Here is a 21,868-nt window from a genome sequence, read left to right as displayed (position 1 = left end):
GTGAATGGAAGGGACCAGATATATTAATTGCTTGGGGGAAAGGGTTTGCTTATATCTCAACAGACAGAGAATGGAACCCAATAAGTGCCAATGAGCCATATCCACTTTGTCCATTAGAAAGAGATGGAAAAAGAGAAGACCTTCAAAATGAAGGAAGAGACCCAAGAAACATCACATGGTTCCATCACTGACTGTGCCCACCACTGAAAGAGTCTAGCAGTTAACCTTATGTATATGGCAATTAACTCATAAATATCAAAAATAATTGTCAATGAGACTGATGCAGAACTTCAAAACCTGCAGGAATCATTGGATTCCCTGAGACATGAGACTGATACAGGACTTCAAAACCTGCAGGAACCATTGGATTCTCTGACATAGGAAGTGATGGATAATAGATTGGCTTTGGACTAAGTCTTGGCTGCTGAAGGAAGTGTATGTATGGTTGTGAATTGATAGTTATTTTCTACACCTTCCTTCTGGGACTCATGGAAATCTTTTATAGTATCTTGTTTGTTTATATTGTTTGTTGCTTTACTACTTGCTTGTAGGATATTACAACTTGCCTGTGTGATTCCTCCCATGGTGATGGATTTAATCATTGATATATACCTGCTTCAATTAAAACAAAAAGAAAGGGAGAGATGTAGAGGGCCACAGATAGTGGGGGAACTCTGAGTGAGGAATAAGACCCTTCAGCCCAGAAGTGTTCAGCTCCCCATCTCCTTTAAGAGCTCTCGGCTTTCCTGAAAAGTCAGAGGGTGGTGACAATTTGTGTAGTATTTGAAGCAGAGTGATATCAAGTGGCAATGAGTGATACCAGGTGGTAAACTACATACAATAGCAAGTTGTTCATGTGGTCCCATGTACGTAGTATATACTTAGTGCATGTATATTAGGGCATATAAAGGGAGGAGATCTTGGAATAAATGAACTCCATATTTCCACCATCCTTGTGGGTCTCCTGCCTTCTTCACTCCTCCACTAAGATAGTATATTTTGGCACCCTAGCGTGGGGGCTTTAGAAAGCACATTACATTTTCCCATGTAGAAATGTATTTATTTAATTTATTTATTTAATCTTATTAAGTTCCTTATGATTTTCCTTTTCTGTTTACCTTTTCATGCTTCTCTTGAATCTTATATTTGAAAATCAAATTTTATATTCAGCTTTGATTTTTTCATCAAGAATAATTGAAATTATTCTATTTCATCAAATGTCCATTTGTACCTCAAAGGATTAGACTCAGTTTTGTTGGAGAGATGGTTCTTGGTTGTAATCGTAGTTCCTTTGCCTCTAAAATATCATATTCAAAGCCATCTAATACTTTAATGTAGAAGCAGCTAAATTTTGTGTTATCCTGATTGAATTGTTTCTTTCTGGCTGCTTGCAATATTTTCTCCTTGGTCTGGGAGCTCTGGAATTTGGTTATAATATTCATTTTGGGATTTCTTTCAGAAGGAGATTGGTGGATTCTTTCAATGTCTATTTTACCCTCTGCTTCTAGAATATCAGTGGTTTTTCTTGATAATTTCTTGAAAGATGATATCTAGTATTCTGATGGAAGTGAATATCTTCAACAAAGAGAAGATCTAACTCAGTTCCAACTGATCAATGATGGACAGAAGCAGCTATACCCAGAGAAGGAACACTGAGAAATGAGTGTAAACTGTGTGCATTTTTGTTTTTCTTCCCAGGCTATTTTTACCTTCTGAATCCAATTCTCCCTGTGCAACAAAAGAACTGTTCAGTTCTGCACATATATATTGTATCTAGGATATACTGTAACATATTTAACATGTATAAGATTCTTACCATCGAGGATGGGGGGATGGAAGGAGGGAAAGGAAAAGTCAGAACAGAATTGAGTGCATATTGTTGTTGTAATGTGGGATAATGTTGTAAAAAATTACCCAGGCATATGTTCTGTCAATAAAAAGTTATAATAAAAAAAAAGAAAGATGATATCTAGACTTTTAAATTATGATTTTCAGGTACTCCAATAATTTCTAAATTATCTCTCCTGTATCTGTTTTCCAAGTTAGTTTTTATTTTTGCAATGAGATATTTCACATTGCTTTCTATTTTTTCATTCTTTTGGTTTACTTTGATTATTTCTTGATTTCTAATTAAGTCATTAAATTCTATTTAGTTAATTTTGCTTTTTAGGGAATTGTTGTTTTCATTGAGTTTTTATACTTTCTTTTCCATTTGTCCAATTCTACTTCTTAAGGAATGTTTTTTAAAAAAGGAGTTTTTGTGTCTCTTTGTCCACTTGGTCAATTCTGCTTTTTAAGGCATTCTTCTTCTCATTGGCTTCTCATTGGTCTAGTCTGTTTTTAAGGTGTTATTTTTTTCTCCTTTATTTTTTTGTCTCCTTTATCAATACCTAATAATCTTATTGTATAAGGAGAAGTTTTTTTTTCTAAGGATCTAGTAAATATGCCTCTTTTCTTCTTTTGGGGAGATCCTACTTATGAACCCTAGTTAAATCTTATTTTTAGAGATTTCCCTGATAACTTATTCTCTGATAAGGATAGAACCAAGGAGAAAAAAAAGTCATCTCTCTATTTTGTGTCATTCCCTTCTTTCTCAGGAATAGAGTCAGATCCTTGTAGTCCCAACTTTCTCCTTTAATTAGGCCACTAGACACTGGATTGCAATGAAGGTGAAGAATTTAGAGATAGTTCTGTTCTATTCTCTGGGGCCATGCCCATGTAACACATGAAACTCCCAAGGACTCAGGTTGAAGTGAGCTTCACTCTTCCATGCTGGATTTACTCACCTCCAGGAAGACATCAGATACATCATGTAGCAGCAGCACCAGGGCACCCACATTTACAAAGTTGGCACAATAGGCAAAGGAGATCAAAGTGATAGTAGCAAAATGGTGGATGACCTGTCCCATAAAGTCCTGGGAAGAAGAGGGCAGTCATGAGGCCAGGATCTCAAAGACTTCCAAAAAGTTATAGTTGGTTTTATGCATGTTCAGGCTTAGCCTCTGACCCATAGTCAAGGAATACCATTCTTTCCACTACTTCTGTCCTGGCTATGTAATAGTCCTTTGAAAAAGGGTTCAAGTCTACTGAGAGAAATCAGAGATTGAGTTACAAGGTAGGAGATGAGGTACAAGGAGTAGATGAAGAAGCAGGTTCAAGTAGTTAATAGCATGGTGGAGGAAAAGCTGAAAATTGAGTTGGATATGGACCCAGTGATAGGAGTTCCAAAGAGAGCCACTTGGCCATTGAATTAAATTTCACCATGAACTTCTATTTAGTCCCTTATCCAGTCTCCCACAGAGAACACAAAACTCAGGGAGATTAGGTCTGCCTTTACTGACCCCATGGGAGATGGCCCTGCACTCAACCCTATTCACTGACTTTTGGAGCCAGACCCAAGGATGACACTTTACTCATGGGGTAGACACTAGAAACCAAGTCCTTCTTCCTTCTACTTTTCTTCCTTCTGACCGTGAAGACAAGAATTTTTCCCAAAACCTGGCCTCCCTCCAAACTCACCTTCCTCTTCACATCAAGGGTCAGAGTGAGCAGCAAAGAGAGGTAGAAGCTGAGCTCCAAGAGGAACCACCAGTATATTGTAGTTTTCAGAGGCTGAGGGTTAAAGAAATCACTTGGTCATTGGTGTTGCCCATAGATACAAAGTTCAATAGGGAATCAAAAGTTCAGGAGTTCTGGTAGAATGGGGCTAACGACTCTTCCTTTTCCCATTTTCTAGTCATACTAGGCTGTGACCTATGGGTAAGACACACCTGGGACCAGTCCTCTATAAATCTGTTTATGTTCAGCAAACAAACATCTATTAAACTTACTTCTTATATGTCAGGCACTAAAGATACAAAGATACAAATGAAACAATTTCTGCATTAAGAAGCTTATATTCTATTAGGGGAAACTTTATATACATACATGCATGCACACACATATATATGTTCATTTACATACATATATGCATACATTCACAAGGCACATATATATACATATACGCTGAAAACTGAGAAAATGAAATTGACTTCATTTTGTATCTGTACTGACATTTTGTATAATTACTAAGTCATGTATAATTTATCTCCGAGTTAAGTTTGGAAGTTTGGCTTTCTTGTAAATCACTCCTTATCTCTGAAGTAAGTTCAGGAGTTCTGTTTTCTTGCTAGTCACTGGTTTATTCCTGTATCAAGAAAATCTCTTCCTTGAATGATACAGTTAGATGTCAGGGAGTCTGGTCTGTTATCTTTGTAACCCTGACTGTTCTTCATGAAGAATTGATCTGTTACTGTTGTGATACAAAGTAGCCATGCGAGGTGCATGAGGTATTCAGGAGGTCTAGTACCTCTGATGAGAGCTTGCTCAGTCCTTTTTAGGTCTGCTCAACCATCTTTGGTGCTCACGTTTTCACCCAATTCTCAACTATGGTTCCAAGAAGCTGTAGCATCTCCAGTGACCACAATCTAGTAAAACCATCTTGGTAGACAGGCTAAATCAGATTGAGGGTAATTAACAGATCTCAATCTCATCAGTCAGTTTGGGGGAAGTCTTCCCTAAGTATGTGATAATGTTTCCTGGTAAAATGGAAAGATGAGAATAATTTGTTCCAAATGTCATGAAAGTGACTGAAGTCACTCCTTGGAGTGTTTAGAGTTCGGTCAGGCAGGCATCAAAGATGCCAAGGTCATCCACTGCATCCTACGCCATCCTGCCTTAGATCCTGCCACTGGATTTTGATATCTCAGGAAGAGAGAATGAGGCTGATGACTTTGTGTGCCTCTGGCCCATGTAAATCTAGCCAATGTGCAAATAAAAATGACAACAATGACAACTGGCTCCATGCAGGTAAGACACCTCCAATAACAAAATCCACAGTGACAAAGAGGAAGAGAAGTTATTGTTAGCTTTACATTCCAAATTTCCAGCTAATCATATTGTCCTTGGTGGTATAATGCTTCTGATTCTGTAATCAGTTGTATTGTTTCCCTGTCTATGATGCTGTTTTCTAATTTGTGGATGGTCTTTATTTTGTCCTTGAAAATAATGTCAGTCTTCATCCAGGGTCTTTTGACTTATTTAGGAGACAAAGACTTCTTTTTATTGGCAACTACCAATAAATTGAACATGCTTCAAACTTTGTTGCTCCAATTTACCTTAATTGCAATTGGTATTTTAGAAAGTCAGGTAGGAGTCAATAGGGTAGAGTGGTCATAAATGTCTAAATACTTTAGTCTTGAATCCATCTGAGCTTTCCCCTTTTGGAGGGGAAGGGTATCCCTGAGAAATAGGGATGATAGACAGAAATAGGGAAATAGGGGAGCTACCACGCTATTGGGGAATTATGTAGCTAAGGTTATCCTCTACTCTGGTGGAATAATCGCTAACTAGTCAACTTGATGACTATTAAGATCCAAAAAAAATCTTGAGTGTTTATTTTGTCTAGATAACATGAATAAGGTAGAATTTATGTGGGATAAACATTAAGTTTTAAAACATAAAAGTTTAAAAAATCAATTTTATAAATACAATTTGGGATAGATATTGTTAGTTATCAATTGGTCTGAAAATATCTGGGTTTTTTTCACAAAGTTGTGAAGATCAAATGAGATAGCATTTGTGAAATGCTTTGCAAAACCTTAAAGTGCTATATAAATGCCAACTTTCATCATCATCGTCACCATACCATCATCACCATTATCATCATCATCATTATCATTGTTCCTAGGTATTCTCTCAATGGACAAATCTGGCACCAGTCCAGGAATAGCTCACCTGCTTAGGGTATCCATTCCAGACTGTCTCTGGCTGGCTAAACCAGGTTTCCTGGAAGAAACAAAGACATGTTTTAGACACTGCTCTCAGTATCACTAGATGACACAGGTAATGGCTCCTCCCAAAAGCTTTCGGTCTTTCTCCAGGGAATTTCAAGCTCTCAACAGGAATAACTACATTATCTATTATATTATTGCCTATCTATGTCCTGACTTCCACTTTCTCTCCCCTCCTCAGGTTCAAGTTTAGCCACTATAATCCCTGATCACGAGAGGCTTGATCCTTTGTCCCTTTTTACTTCCTTCCAAGATATTAGCATTTTGGTCCTTCTATTACCTTTGGACTAGCTAGGAGATTTGGATTGGATTGGAAAGGTCTGTCAAAGTAGGAAGCTATTAAATGATTGGAGCATTTAGCCAGTCTTCCTCTCCCTTCTCATACATTATGTATATACATATGTGTTTTAATAGTATAATAGGAGGCAGCTAAATGGTGCAGTGGATAGAGCATCAGTCCTGAAGTCAGGAGGACCTGAGTTCAAATCTGGCCTCAAACATTTAATATTTCCTAGCTGTGTGAACCCTGGGCAAGTCACTTAACCTCAATTGCCTCAGCAAAATAAATAAATTTATAAAATAAAATAGTATAATGTGGCAGCCAAAAGAACTAAATGCATTAACAGGGGGATAGTTTCCAGGAACAAGGAGGAATAGTTTTGTTATATTCTATTCTCATTAGAGCTCCTCTGGACAGTTGGGTACAGTGGTATGCAACATGATTTAAGAAGGACATCGATAAGGAGGGGAGAGTGTAGAGGAAAACAACCATTAAATAGGTGAATTTGCCTAGAATATGACAGGGGCTTATATATGTGATATGCCTCAAAACATAGATTAAAGCCAAACTGTGAAGGGCTTAATAGATCTAAGAGAACAGGTTGCATTTTATCTTAGAGCCCATAGGGAATCATTCAAGTTTCTTGACCAGGAAAGTGATATGGTCAGAAAGGAATTTTAGGAGTGTCTGTATGGAGATGGGACTGTTAGTAGGGAGATAATAGAGGCTATAGAATCAATTAGCAGGCTGAGAGCAAGGGGGATGAGGGCTTGAATTGGGATGACTCTGGTGGGGTATAGAGAGAAGGAGATGGTTTCAAGAAATATCATAGAAATAAAATAAAGAAGACTTGGCAATTGATTGAATGAGATTTGAATTCATGTTATATAAGTATCTACTAGAGAAACTGATCCTGTTTAACTTGGAGAAGATTTAAGAAGGACATGTCATGAGGAGGAAGGACTGACTTTGTTTTTCCCTTATGGTGAATATTCCTATAAGGATTTGACAAGGGCTGCTAAGGTCCCTTCCAATTTTCAATTCCTATGATTCTGTGATCTATTCCTTCCTGTTCTCTTCCACCAAGACTGATCTTGCTCCCTCTGAAACCCTCCTTTCTATTACTGAATGGCACTATTTCTGTTTCAATTCATATTTGATTCAGGGTTCCTATCTGTTTGTCATCCTATTTGTCAGATTGATCAATCTAACTTTATCATCCTAGAGAGTCTGTGACCTTGACTCTACCACCCCCCACAAAATAGAGACTGAAAAATAGAAAGGTAAAAAGAGAATGGAAAACAATTCAGAGTTAGCAGGAGGAAAAGTAGATTGAGAACAAGAAGGAGTAGGGTGATGAGGAAATAGAAAAAGAAGGAAACAGGATGAGAAAAGAAGACAAAAGGAATAAAATGCGTGTGTGTGTGTGTGTGTGTGTGTGTGTGTGTGTGTGTGTGTGTAGGAGGAAACCTAAGAAGGCAGTAGGATTGAGAATGGAACAGCAGAACTCACAAAGAGAAGAATCAAGACAATGTTAAAGATTAGGGGATAAAGAGGCAACAGAAATAACTTGGGATGAAGGAGGGAGAAAGATGAAGAGGATAAAACATGAAGAGGACAAAAAAATCACAAAAGGTCAAAGAAGAAGGATGATGAGTATGGGGACATGGGAAGGGACAGGAAGAAAGGAAAGCAAGAAGAGACAAAGTGAATAGCATGGGAACAGAGAACAAAGAGGACATGGAGAAAGAAGATGAGAGACAAAAGGATTGGAAAAATATGAAAGAATGAAGGCAGAAGGACAAAGACAATAAGAATGGAGAGGATGAGAAGTCAAATGAGGAGGGATGGTCATATGGTAGGGATGGGATAGAACATACTCACATTGCAGAAGATGAGAAAACCTCCAAAGAAAGAACAGGAGTAAAATAAAAATCTCCAACTGAAAATACACAACAGGGGTAGAAATGAATGAATGAGATCATATTGCTGGGAGTGAGAGGGAATGAGTGGAGAGATGAACAAGTGGGGCCACTGGTTTCCAAGTCAGTCCTGGTCCCCATGGCCCACTGACCCAAGTCTAGATACCTTGGTGCCAGTCTTCCATCAGGTCCCCCCAGCTCACCAGGCTTCAGAGAATTTCTTGCTTATTAATGGTCGCTCTTGGTTTCTCCGGTGTCGAAACCAGCGCTCAACTTGCCTCACAGAGAGGCTGCATTGACTGGCCAGTTGATTCAGCTCATACTAGGACAACAGGAGAAGATTAAGGTTAGAGTAGACAAAGGGAGAACCTTAGCTTCTGGTCACCACCCTCTCCCCTAAATTCATACAATTTCTTTAATCAGGGAGCATCTCCTCTGCCCCTCAGGGATCCAGAGGCTTCCAAGAACATGGTAGAAAGCATGTTTTGGTCTACAAGACTTGAGCCTAATCACCAGGGGCAGGATCTATGGAGTTGCCTTCTCCCCTCAAACCCTACCCTGCAGTTTTAGGGGGCATGACCTCTCAACCAAAGCATTCCCTAAGCCATAGTCTTATTGTCCTTTGGAAAAGAGGAGGTCCATACTGTGGGAATGGGTGTAGGGAGGACAGGGGAGTCTGCAACTAACTTGCCAAGTACTGTGGAAATACGGAAACTAAACATTCCCTGCCTTCACTGACCTTACATTTTATTAAAGGGAGACAACATGTATATATTAAAATGTACATATAATATTATATATTTGTATATGTATTTATGTATATTATATATGTGTATTTATATTGCATATAAATACAAAATGGAAACAAATAATTACAAAATAATGTCAAGAGAATATTAACAATTGGGGAAAGTTTCTCAAAGAAGCAGAAAGCCTTGAACGGATTGGGGTTTCCAAATTGAGGAAGAGCATTCCTGAAGAAGAAGGTGAGTATTCCAGACATAGCATAGTGGGGAATGGAATGTCAAATACAAATAACAAATAAGTGAATTTGAATAGAACAGAGTGTGTGTAGTGTAATGATATGCAATAAGTCTTGAAAGATAGATTGGAGTCCAATTGTAGAGGGCTTTACAGGTCAAAAAAGAGTTGTTTGAATTTTATCTTAGTCAAGGGAGTCACTCAAGGGAGCAGAGAGGTGACACACTCAGACATGAACTTTAGGAATGTCTGATTGTTGGAGCATGGACTTTAGAGAGGAAGATGATGGAGGCAATGGATCAAATTAGAAGGCCATTGCAATAGTGGGAGTAGGCACAGAGGTGATGAGGGGCTGAATTAAAGTGACTATGGAATGAGTGAAGACAAAGGGATGGTTCAAGAAATATTATGGAAACAATAAGACTTAGCTATTGGAAGTGATTCTTGGGGGGTAGGAAACCCCATATCTACAGAACATAGAATGGGAAAACTGAGAATGATTTTGGAGATCATCCCTTCACTTTACAGATGAGAAAATCAAGATTCCATTCAAAAAAAGTCATGTGACTTGTTGGGATGCTTACAAAGTGTTAACTCATTAGAGTTGATAGAGACAATAATCATCTAATTTGGCATGGTTCAGTATGATTGATCTGATCCTACGAGGAGATGTTACGGGCCAGAACTTGAACAAGGTACTAAGTGGAATTGAGTTTAGCATTGATTTAATTATACAACAAATAATGGTTTCCCAGTGATATAATGATGGGTATGTACTCAGTGAACAGTATATAAGCAAGAAGCTCTCAGGACCAGACACAGAGTACTCTGAGAGATACAGAAGCCCACAAGCCCACTCTCAGAGGTGGAGTCAGATTCATTCCATCTTTCACCTTTGTGCTGGCTGGAGGCTGAAGAAAGCAGAGGCGGAAGCAAAGGACAAGCTGCAAGAGCTCTTGGAATCAAGGAAGGAGAAAATAAATGTTTGTATTTTATCAGCTGGCTATATTTGAGGTGATTATTACTCTGAACTGAAACTAAGGTTGCCTCCAGGAACCTCCCCAAGAAACCTGCTCCCAGAGAGAACCATTATATTTTAAAGAAGAGAACACTACAGTGACTGACTTCACATGACTGAAATCACAAAGCAGATTGGGGTAGAAATAGAATTAGTAAAGTTCTATTGAGCTCTTAATCCCTTTTGATGTTAGAGATTGGTAGAACTTGATTCCTCTCTAGAAGAAACAGCAACACAAAGAATAGGTATCTAAGTGAGTTCTGAGCCCATAGCACCTCCCATCTCCCCAACCTCTTATTCATAGACCACAGAACAGTAGGGATTATACTGTTGAAGGAAATGGAGGCTTATATCTTCTGGAATCCTTAACAGAATCCATATCTGGATCCTGCTCACCTTTTCAGGATTCTTTCTCTGGGTATGAAAAAATGATTCCAGGATGGAGTTGGGAGTAGCCTTGATCCTGATGGGGTTACGCACACCGAAGGCTCTGCTCAAAGGTAATCCTATCACCCTGTGAGAGGAGATAGGATGAGTTGAGTATATAGGAATTCTCAGGCTTATGGCCAAATCTTGCCTACCAACTGATCTAACAGCTAAATTGGCATAGCTTGAAGAAGCAGTGTCATCCACGAGGCAGAGAAATGCTAAGACATTGCTTCATTTCTTATAGATCAATTACATCTCATCATATCTATATGGCCGGTATTCACTCATGAACAAGCCAAGAATGGATCTGAGAAAGAAGTAGAAACAAGTTATATGCTTATGCTTGTACTCATGCTGATGGTTTGTTACAGATTGTGCCCGGGGAAAGGGGGGGGGGGTGTAAAAGGGGGAAGTATAAACACAGCCTATTGAGGTTAATAGTAATATAATAATAATATGTCTATCAATCATTGATTAATTATGTCTATAATACCTCTGTATCTTTTTCAACCCACTCAAATACATGGGGATAACTGAAGAAATTTAGGATCTAGGAAAAAAACCTGATTCTCAGAGGTATTTGATAATCATTTGGCAAATAAACAGTCTGATTTACACCTCAAGCTTCAAAAAGATGAAAATTATTTTCAATAGAATAGTCACTCCAAGCTAGCATGGAGTTTCTGATATAAGAAACCAAGTCAAGTACCATAAGTTGTGTAAAGAGAAGACATAAAACAAAGGCATTAAGTGCTAAGACCCTGTTTTTTTTTTTTTTTTTTTAATAAACAAAAAGCCTAGGGTTGCTGGGGAAATGAAAAACTTCAGTAGAAAATAAAGCAGGAGGTACAGGTAGGTGGCTCAGTGGATAGAGCACCAGCCCTGAAGTCAGCAGGACCTGAGTTCAGTTCTGGCCTCAGACATTTAACACTTCCTAGCTATGTGACCCTGGGCAAGTTACTTAATCCCAATTGCCTCAGCAAAAAAATAAATAAATAAAAATAAAGCAGGAGAGCATTCTTCTGGTCCTAAAGCTTTTCCTAAAGGATGTAGAAAAAGAAAACAGTAACAACAAAAACTCTAAAAGAATGGTAGTTGAGGAAGCTAGTCAGAAGCTAGAAGTATAAGAGACCACAGCTAATTTAACAGACCAGAATCCTGTGAGGACAAGCATTTGACAGAGAATATAAGACCACTATCGACCTGGCTTATCCAGTAAACTATGAGACTTAAGGAGAAAATATCAGCAACCCAGCAGAATCAAAAATATGAGTTTTCTTCCTACACAAATAATCTACTTATATGAAATACATAATATGTCCATTCTTTCTACTGATTTGGGGAGACTAAGTCCCACATATGTGAGGCTACTTTTTTCACCGTGACATTTCATTAAATGTTTTTGATGTGAAGTATTTATGTATTTTGGCTGACTAAAAATGGTGACAGTATTAGTAGAGGCTTATGAACTATATAAATTAGTGACATGGACCTACAGTGTCCCTTGAACCTGGGATAGTCATCTACTGGAGGACCTATAAACATTTGAGTTGAGGAGCTTCGTACATGCATTAAATATTCAAATACCACAATCTCACAAATTTGGGGAGGAAAACATTTTGTAAACCTAATTTGAATGGTATGATATGGTGAGAAGAATGTTAGATTTGGAATTAGAGGATGTAGGTTGCTGTTACCTATTATGTGACCCTGTGTAAAACACTTTATCTCCCTGGGCATCAATTTTGTCTTTTGTAAAATGAAAATACTGAACTAAAAGGAATGCATTTGAGTGATCCAAGGGAGATCTCACTTGAAAACAACAGCATGAAATGAATGTAAGCAAACCCAAACTTAAGGACGTATCACTAACTTATAACAAAGGCATAAAAATTAATTGTACAGAAACAAATGGAAGAAAATAAACAATTATAACCTTAACTATGAAAAAAATCTTTCAATCAAAAAGTCCTATATGCAAGATAGAGATCTGACACATAAAGAAAGCTGAAACAATTTTCCAAGAGATTAGTCATCAAAAGATATGACAGACTGTTCTCAAAAGAATTATAAACTATCAATAGCCAAATAGAAGATTTTTTTCCACATCACTTATAAGAGAAATGCTGAACAAAATAACTCATTTCTTACCCATAAAATGGTTAAATGATAAAAGGTGTAAATTGTCATTGTTGGGAGGGACTGTAGGAAGACAGGCATAATAAATAACACAATATTGGTGGAGTTCTGAATAGGTTTGACTATTCTAGAAAGAAATTTGGATTAATGCTACAAAAGCCAATGAACTGTTGATATCATTTGACTCAGATATCTGATTACTAAGTACATATACTGTCCTAAGCATATCAGTTATATAAAGAAAGGTCTCACATATAATGAAATCTTAATAGCATATTTTGTGATAGCAAACAAAGGAAATTGGAAACTATATAAATTGTGGTGTGTGAATTTAGTGGGATAAACAAAAATGATAAGTGTGTAGAATTTAGAGAAACTTGAAAAAATTTGACTGAACGGATGTAAAACGAAACTTGTAAGAATAGTATATACAGTGACTACAATAAATGTAAATGGATCTGAATGCTAGATAATTCCAAAATAATTCTTTCCTACATTTTCCTTTGAAGAGATTAGGAAATTATCTGGCCCCTGTCTTCCTTACAGATAAAGGACACTATGGATGCAAAACGTATACATTGTCATATGTGCTTGATGCATTCTTTGGTCTTGATTAATTTTTCCCCCTTGTTACAAAGAAAGGTGTATACTGAATGAGTTGGGAATAGCAGAAAGCTATATCCCAAAGGTAAAGGGAGAACTTTGACAACTGACTCACCTTTCAATGCCATATCTAATAATTGTTATGACAAATGTCAGAGGAATAGCTGCCAATAGATCCTTGGGATGAGGGTATATGATGCCATCTGAATCTTCCAAGTCAGCCCATGTGTTCCCAGGAGCAATCCAGTATTTAGTGTTCCAAAATGAATCATACAAGGTGGTCAGCATCCTGAGGTTAAGGCACCAAATGTCTCAAGAGGGATTTCTAGGGAAAAACATGCATTGATTATTCAAAAATTCTCTTCAAAAGAGTCAATGCATCCAGATCATTAATTTTAGAAACAGAGAATATCACAACTATAAGGGACCTTAAGGAATTATAACCCATTCATCTTACAGATAGAAAAACTGATATCCCTAAATAGGAAGAGACTCATTCAGATCTCTTCATTCCTTGTCCAGTGATATTCCTAATACTTTTGCTACTCAAAGATCCTGGTTATTGGGGTCAAGGATTAGGTGAGAACGGATTGGCTAGGCAGTTCTCATTTAACATATTGGCTGCTGCCTAAATCTTTTTTGGCATAAGAGACTCAATCTGTCAGCATCTGCCTTAAACAGATTAAACCAGCCTAGTGCTATTTTTGATGTGACCATGGATTGTCAAGATGACAGAGGTCAGGGAAGACAGTTTCACAAAGAGGGAATTAGATCCTAGAATCAAAGAACTGATAGGGTCCTGAGAACCCAGAATGCTAGAGGTAGAAGGCTTAGTGAATGCTAGAATTGAGAGGGTTCTCAGAAGAAAAAAGATAATTACAAAGCTAGGGACAACCATTCATTTTGAGCAAAAAAAAAAAATTATCTCCTCTCCATTCAGGGAGAGGATGGGTGATAGCCCCTGTTGTTGACAATGTAGGAGAGAATGCTTGAGTAGGCAGAAGTTGTACTCAACCTCATCTTGGGAGTTTGGGACATAGGTTCTGTGTTCAGGGAGACCAGGTGCCTCCATCCCCTGAATGTTCTTCTACTCCCAAAGGATAGTGATCAGCCTTTCTACTGTAAAGTCTACTGAAACTACACAATGTAAGCCCCACTGTGGGAGACAACTATGCATAACAAGTTTTTGTATTAAGTATCATTTCTTGTAATTCCTGTTGTTCGCATGTTAAAAGCTAATAGTTTTCTTTGAAGCATGGGGCTTGGAGCTTCATAAATTCACATGCCCAAAAGGTAACAATTTCTTTTCTTTTCTCCTACCCCTAATCCCCAACTAAGGTAACAATAGACTAAAAAAAGTGTGTCCTTCATATGAAAGGACCTAACCAAGAGTAACTGTAGAGGGCTACAAATAATGGAGGAACTCTCAGTGAGATATAAGACCCTTCAGCCCAGAGGGAACCTGCTGACAATGTCTGGTTTTGCTCTCATCTCCCCTTGGGAGGGTCTCAGCCTTCCTGAGAAGTCAGGACAACCTGTGTATACTTTCAGTAAAGAGGCATTTACATAATAATAGCAAGGTGCTTATAGTTAGCACGAGCTCAGTGTGCTGCAGTAATGTAATCATATTATAGTTAGCATATGGTCAATGTGCTGTGATGATGTAATTGTACTAAAGTATTTAAGGCTGAGAGAACTTGAAATAAATGGGCTCCATATTTGACCATCCATGTGGGTCCCTGCTTCATCACTCCTCTTCTAAGACCAAAGACTCAGGCTGTGACTGAGATCCTCCAGAGAGCTAATCTGGACAGTACATTTGGTGCCCAATGTGGGGCACCATTTGTTATGGGGCCACCAGCTAATGGCTTCTGGGGATCTAATTCTGATCAGCAGAATAGATCCCTTCATGTGAGAGGATGATAATGATATAAGGAGACTGAGACAGTTGTATTCTCTGACCTCTCTCCTTTTCCCTCTTGCCTCCAATTTATTTCATTCCCAATTCACAAGCAACATCTGTATCAGTAAAGGCTGATTTGCAATTCCTTCAAGTATGTTATGATACACAGCTGTGGGGGCTTTTGGAGAACTGTCCTGCCCCTTCACACTTACGTATTCTCCTTAACAATTTCCTGATTTTTGTTTTGTGGGAACATGATTATTTTTCCCCCAACAGCATAGTCAGTAAATTTGCCCAATATTATGAAGTAGCTGAACCACACCTGCTCCTGTAATAAGTAACATTTGCAAAACCTGCTCTCAATATCTGTTTAAGATCTGGGTAACCCTAACTCATCTCTGTAAAGACTCAGATCCTTCAATAAATCTTATGGGTACATGAAAGTTATGTGGATTGTTATTTGAAGGATATATCTTAGCTTCTGCCTTCATTTTTTAGAGGCACAGGCCTTACAGAACTATTCATTTAGAGAGCACTGCCTGCTAAATGTTGGGCAATAGTCAAGAGATCTTAATCCCTTCTCCTTCCTTTGAAATGAGCCTCCACAAACAGAGACCAAAGGGGCTTGCTTGAAATCATTCAGTAAAGTTATTGGCATATTTCAGACTAGAAACCAGATATATTGGCTCCCCAAATTGGTCTCCTCATTGCACTGCCTCTTTGGAGGAAAAGATTTTCCTAGGTCCAGAGGGCAAAGCTGGGTTCAAATGTTTTCTAGATGAATTCATGTCTAGTATAACTCCTCCATTTTATGTTTGGGAAATTAATTTTTGAATTCATGGGTAAGACAAGTACAAATCCCTGGTGCTCCCTTGGGAACTTTTACATTTTCTATTACCACCACCACCACCATCATCATCAGTATATCTAAAATTTATATGGCAACTTAAGATTTACAAAATATTTTATAGATATTAACTCATTTTATCCTTATAAGAACTCTGGAAGGTAAGTGCTATTATTATGTCCATTTTATTGTTGAGGAAACTGAGGATGAGTGACTTTCCCAGAGTCACACAACTAATATATGTCTGAGATAGCATCTGAATTCAGGTGTTCCTGACTCCAGGTCTAGTGTTCTATCTACTGCAATACTAAAGAGTCATAAACTATTAATCATTATTATTATTATTATTATTTTGTATTTAGCAATGCTATTAATTCTGAATTCATCCAATTGTAATCTTCTAGTCCATATTTCTCCATTTTCCATTGGCCCCTTTGGAAAAAACACCACCTGTACCAACTGTAGGCAAATGCACTGACTATCCTCTATACCTGGAATGTTCTCTCTCCTTATCTCTAATTTCTGGATTCCTTAGCTTCCTTCGTGTTTCAGTTAAAAATCAAACCTTTTGATTTAGACCAGTTCCAATGGTCTTGTGATGAAGAAAGCCATCAGCCCCAGAGAGAGAATAGTGAGAACTGAATGTGGACCACAACATAATATTTTAACTTTTGTTGTTGTTTGGTTGCATTTTGTTTTCTTTCTCATTTTTTTCCTTTTTGATCTGATTTTTCTGGAGCAGCATGATATTTGTGGAAATATGTATAGAAGAACTGCACATGTTCAACATGTATTGGATCACTTGTTGACTGGAATGAGGGAGAAAATTAGAACACAGGGTTTTGTAGAGGTGGATGTGAAAAATTATCCATGTGTATATTTTGAAAATAAAAAGCTTTAATAGAAAAAAAACCAGAAAAAAAAATCAAACCTTTTACAACAAATCTTTCCTAACACCCATTAATTGTAGAACCTTCTGTCTGCAATTACCTTGAATTTATCCTGTTTATGTCATTTGCATAGTTATTTGTATATTGTCTCCCTGATTAGAATGTTAACTCTTAGAACTTTTTAAAAAATTTCTTTCTAGCACAGTTTCTGACACATAGTAAGCTCTTTTTAAATCTTGTTTATTTGAAAGACTTTATCAAGTTATTTGCTGAAAAATAGTTAAATATCTCTATGATAATCTTATGATTTAAAAGTTGAGAAATACAGGTACTCTCGTTATCTCAGTCCATATATCAGGGTTACCAAAAACCTTGCTATTAATGACTAGTTCTTAGCTTTCTATGAAAGCTTCTGTTCATTGGCAGAAAAAAGAAAAGCAAAATCAATCCATCAAAGAGTAGGTATTAAGTGTTTATATTGTAAAAAGCTCCAAGATATGACAGTTCAAGAAAACCAAAAAGATGAACTCTACTCTCAAAGAGCTTACATTTTAATGGAGGAGACAATATGCAAAAAAGTACATATATACAGTAAAAGGAAGGTAAGTCTCAGAAGGAAAAAGAGAAAAGGATCAGGAAAGACTTCTTATAAGAGATCAGAATTGAGATGTTTTGAAGGAAAATCAGATTTTAAGTGGCAAAATTGATGGAGAGCATTCCAGGTATGGGCCAGCTACTACAAAAGCATAGAAATGAGGATACCCTGTGTGTGAGATACAGCCAATAGGTTAGTTAAGGTATACTGAGTACATGGAGGGAAGTACTGAAGAGGAAAGCAATTACAGAATAGATTGTTAATTTTCAGTGGGGGGGAGACTTTGAAAATCCCCAATTCCACAAATTTGGATCTGATTTATTATTTTATTGATTTCTGGACTTAAAGAGAGGAAGAAAATGTTAATAATGAAGATTAAATTCAAAAATGTGTCATGGGAATATAATTTTTGGAGACAATTGGTTTAATATTTACTAGCTTATCCCTGAGAAAGGGCCAGTATGAGAAGGGTCTTAAGAAGTAAAATGATTTATATTTGACTTTACAGATAACATGGAGCCACTGAACTTTAATTAGGGGAAGATTACACTACCACTTTGGCAGGTATATGGTTCAAAGATTTTAGTTCAGCCACTTATCCATTGTGTGACTTTGGGCAAAGCATCCAAACTTCCTGATTCTCAGTTCCTTGAATGAGGATTTTAGGACTCAGAACAAGATAATCTCATTGTTCTTAGATTCAGATGATCTCTTCTCTAACCTAGTCAAAACATATCTGGGCTATGAGGTTGAGTTTTAAGTTCTATTTTTAGTAGGGTACTGATAAACTGGAGCGGATCTAGAGAAGACCCATAGGATGTGCTATGAGTAATAGCCCATGTAGATTGCTTAGAAAAACTGGGAATGTTTAGCTTAGACAAGTATTTGAAGGGCTGTCATGTGTGTTGGTCTTGTCAAGGGTCAGCCTGGTCCAGTTCAACCTAAGGACAGAACCAAAAACTGGTGGAAGCAAATTTTGGTATGAGGTCAGGAAAAACAACTAGAGTTCCTAACAACTAGAGCGAAGTCAAGGTAGAAGGAGCTACTTCAATAGACAGCAGGTTCCTCCTCACTGGAATATTTGAGCAAACAGATGATGATGACCCCTTGCCAAATATTGGCAATTCTACAGAGAACTTTTGTGCAGATACAATTAAGGCCAGCTAGAACCATTTGAAAATGGGTTTTTGAAAGACCATGAACAATTCCATTTTGTTCTATAATCAATTTGCAGTTAATGGCTCTTACATAAACTGCAACATCTGGTTCCCTTCAATATCTTCTTCACTCTCTTAATAGGGACAAAAAACTTAGTTGCTTTAAAGAAGACTTCAACGGCATAAGGAATGTTCTTATTCCTTATCTGGTCTGATGGACAGTTCCTTTTGATTTAGTGCAATTTGTTTTACTAACAAGGACATATCTCTTCTCAATCTCCTGAAGCTAATGATATACATTCTCTTTTTTTTCTTTGTATGACCAGGAGCACTACAGTAAGAACCCCAATTTTTTTCTTTGTCTCATATAATGTAAAAATATTGCTGGCCAAATTGGGAATGTCACACATTTCTATCAAGTGTTATAGTAATGTGTCATACTTTGAATAAACTACAATATATTTATCTCTGATTCATACTGGCTTATTGGAATTCACTAGTCCAATGGATTAGAAAACTAACATGAGAAAACCATTATCTCAATTCTGAAATTATGGAATTTTTATCTCAGATCTTGCAAATTTACCACCCAATGGAATCCATATTACTTGCCTAAAGGCTTGGGATCTTTGAATCTCAGGAAGGGGAGATCTAACTCATACCTGAACAAGAATCCTTGTCTAACTTTCCCTGTAAGAGTCAATCCATCATCTCCTTGAAGGAGAACCCAGGATCTCCTAAGGCAATCTCAAACTGTTGAAATGGATTTTCTAAAATGAAGCTATGAATAGAGAAAGAAGAAGGAAGAAAGCATGGGAAATACTCCTCCTGATTTAATTTTGAAGTAAAGATCTCATAGAACCAAAAGATTTAAGGGAATGCCAGATTGTGGGCTGTTGACAAAAAAGTTGAGGAAGCCCAGAAGAAAGCAGAGCAGTCATGGAAGTCATACAAGAAGATTGCCCTGTAACTAATTAGCCATCTTATTAACCAATTCCCTTATCAACTCTACTTTTGATTTTCTGGATTTTTCCCACTTGCTTTAATCTTACCCTGGATTTTATTCTAGTTCTTGGGGTAAATGCTTCTTTCCCCTGGTATATCCATTCCTCCTATAGTCTTCTCACTCCAGATCATCCCTCTGCTATTTTGGCTTTCTTTTCCCAGTAGTGAGTTTTTCCTGGAGTCTCCATTTTGAGGAGGGGTCCAGAGTAACCATCTTTCATTTTCTTCTTGACTCTTCTGATTTTCTAGACTTCTAGACCAAACTTTCCTACTTTTTTAGTTCCCTTTTGTGTCCTTATTAGAATGTAAACTCCTTTAGGACTGAGAGGAATAGAATATCATATGGCAGGCATTGTGTTAAACACATTACATGTTTTCTCATCAGATCCTCACAATAATTCTGGGAGAGAAGTGCTATTATTATCTCTACTTTACAATCAAGGAAACTGAGACTAAATAGATAAAGTAATTTGTCTGGATTTACATAGTTATTAAGTATCCAAGGCATAATTGAATTCTGATCTTCCTGAATCCAGGTCTAGGGACTCTATTCATTATATCCTTAAGTTGCATGGAGTATTTTTTGTCTTTTTTTATATATCCAGGAATTAGTACAATGTAAGGATAAGCACATATTTCACAAATGCTTCTGGTCTCTCCTTGTTTATTTTACAGCTTAAGAAAATATGGTTCAATAAAGGGCAGTGATGTTAAGATCACACAGCCCACTAATGCTCCAGTAAGTATTAACCCCAGTTTTCTGACTCCAAAGCCAGGATCAACTGGAAATCACACAGTCCCTACCCTCAAGACTTCTTAGCTTTGCTTCCAATCCTTCAAACCAATCTCCCTTATTCCTCCAAACTCAGTACTCTCCAAAGTGGACAAAGAATTTAATTTGAAGTGAAAAGACTTAGATGAAATTCTAGGCTTTACTACTTCTTAGCCTTTAGTTAAATGATCTGGACCCTTAGCCCTTCTTAATCTTGGGCAGATCATTTCCACCCAGTTTCCTCTTCAGTGTGAAGAGACCCCCATACGGATCTGAGCCAACTTAGGGGCTACACCCACAGGCCCCTCTAGCTAAATCTCCCATTATAAAAGGGGTTCGCTGAGATCCCCTCTTTGCAGAGGTCCCAAACATGCTAGCCATATCAGGACTCTCTGTCCACTGGACCCTCTGTCTGGTGCCCTCTTTATCTCTACCTTCGCCTGTTTCCTTAACTATCCTTTAACCTTGCTTCCAAACCCAATAATAAACCTCTTTTCTCAATCTAGCTTTCAGGCTGATAAATGCCTTTATTGGAGACTCCCGCTGCTACTAGATTTCATTTACACCGTATCTGAAATGGACAAATCCCTCCTTCCTGCCTCGGGCCAGCATAAGAAAGTTTGCTTAGTTAGATTGGGGATTTCTTTTGTATTTCAAAAGACCGGGTCAACAATGCCCTTAAGGTTATCTGTTCCAGGTGGGTGGTGCTCGGGCAGTGCTCAAGATTGATCTAATATCTGCTTGCACCCTGTTGTAAAATGCTAATCACAGATTCCAATGTAACATAGCCGAACAAAAAAACCATTTATAAGCTGTCTTTAGCTCTGTGAAAGTACGGAATTCGATTAGAACTCCATCCCGAGCTCGGTACCAAAAAAACTCTAAATCTTCCTCATTACGGCTGTCTTGAATTTTATTGCCTGGGATATTTCGGTATCCTTGCGCCGAATCCAAGGGGGTTGTAGGGGAGCTCTATTTGACTCTCTGTACCCCAAACCTGCCACTAGACCTCAATTAAATCCTAATTTCATTTAGGTACCCCAAATCTAGACCTCATCAAATAGGAGGTAGTTTCAAAGGGAAAGCATTACCTTAAGAGCTTTTGAGTGGAAAAGAGACTGGAAAAAGCCTCTCTCAAAAGGACCTGAGTCTAGAGGGAAGAAAGTGACTGAAATGAGAAGGGAGAACATTGCAGATATGAGGGACAAACAGGAAGAAATCTTGGGAGTTGGGAGAGGGAATGGCCATTGAGGAGTGGCAGATGAGGAACAGAAGAACACCAGTGTCACATTGGAGAGTACTGAACAAGATGAGGTGAGATCTTTCAAGACAGTTGTGAAAATCGAGTAAGGCTTCATCTATTTCAAAGTTTGAGTAGGCCTGAAGGACTTTAAGCATTAAGTCAAGGGCATACTTAAGTCCCCTTCTCATTATCCTTCCTATTTCAGTCAAATATGGGCAACTATGTACTTATTGGTCAAGTTCAATTTCTTGGG

At 37.8% G+C, this 21,868-nt stretch overlaps 1 protein-coding gene across 1 annotated transcript in view; it reads right to left on the bottom strand.

The window, feature by feature from the left end:
- LOC127545290 (ceramide synthase 4-like) overlaps positions 1-21,868 on the bottom strand; it is a 40,074-nt gene that overhangs the window by 13,099 nt on the left and 5,107 nt on the right. Inside the window, exons 2-8 of the mRNA XM_051972464.1 lie at positions 13,319-13,528; positions 10,429-10,546; positions 8,237-8,355; positions 7,996-8,053; positions 5,776-5,826; positions 3,520-3,612; positions 2,787-2,915 (exon numbers count right to left, since the gene is read on the bottom strand). Of these exons, the coding sequence (XP_051828424.1) occupies positions 2,787-2,915; positions 3,520-3,612; positions 5,776-5,826; positions 7,996-8,053; positions 8,237-8,355; positions 10,429-10,546; positions 13,319-13,491 (741 nt within the window). The 5' untranslated portion in view covers positions 13,492-13,528. The remainder of the gene's footprint in view (positions 1-2,786; positions 2,916-3,519; positions 3,613-5,775; positions 5,827-7,995; positions 8,054-8,236; positions 8,356-10,428; positions 10,547-13,318; positions 13,529-21,868) is intronic.

Source organism: Antechinus flavipes, chromosome 1 (genome assembly GCF_016432865.1).
Source record: "Antechinus flavipes isolate AdamAnt ecotype Samford, QLD, Australia chromosome 1, AdamAnt_v2, whole genome shotgun sequence".
In the NCBI taxonomy this organism is placed as follows: Eukaryota; Metazoa; Chordata; class Mammalia; order Dasyuromorphia; family Dasyuridae; genus Antechinus; species Antechinus flavipes.
Note: the sequence above shows the minus strand (reverse complement) of the source record. Positions and strands in the feature narration are given on the sequence as shown.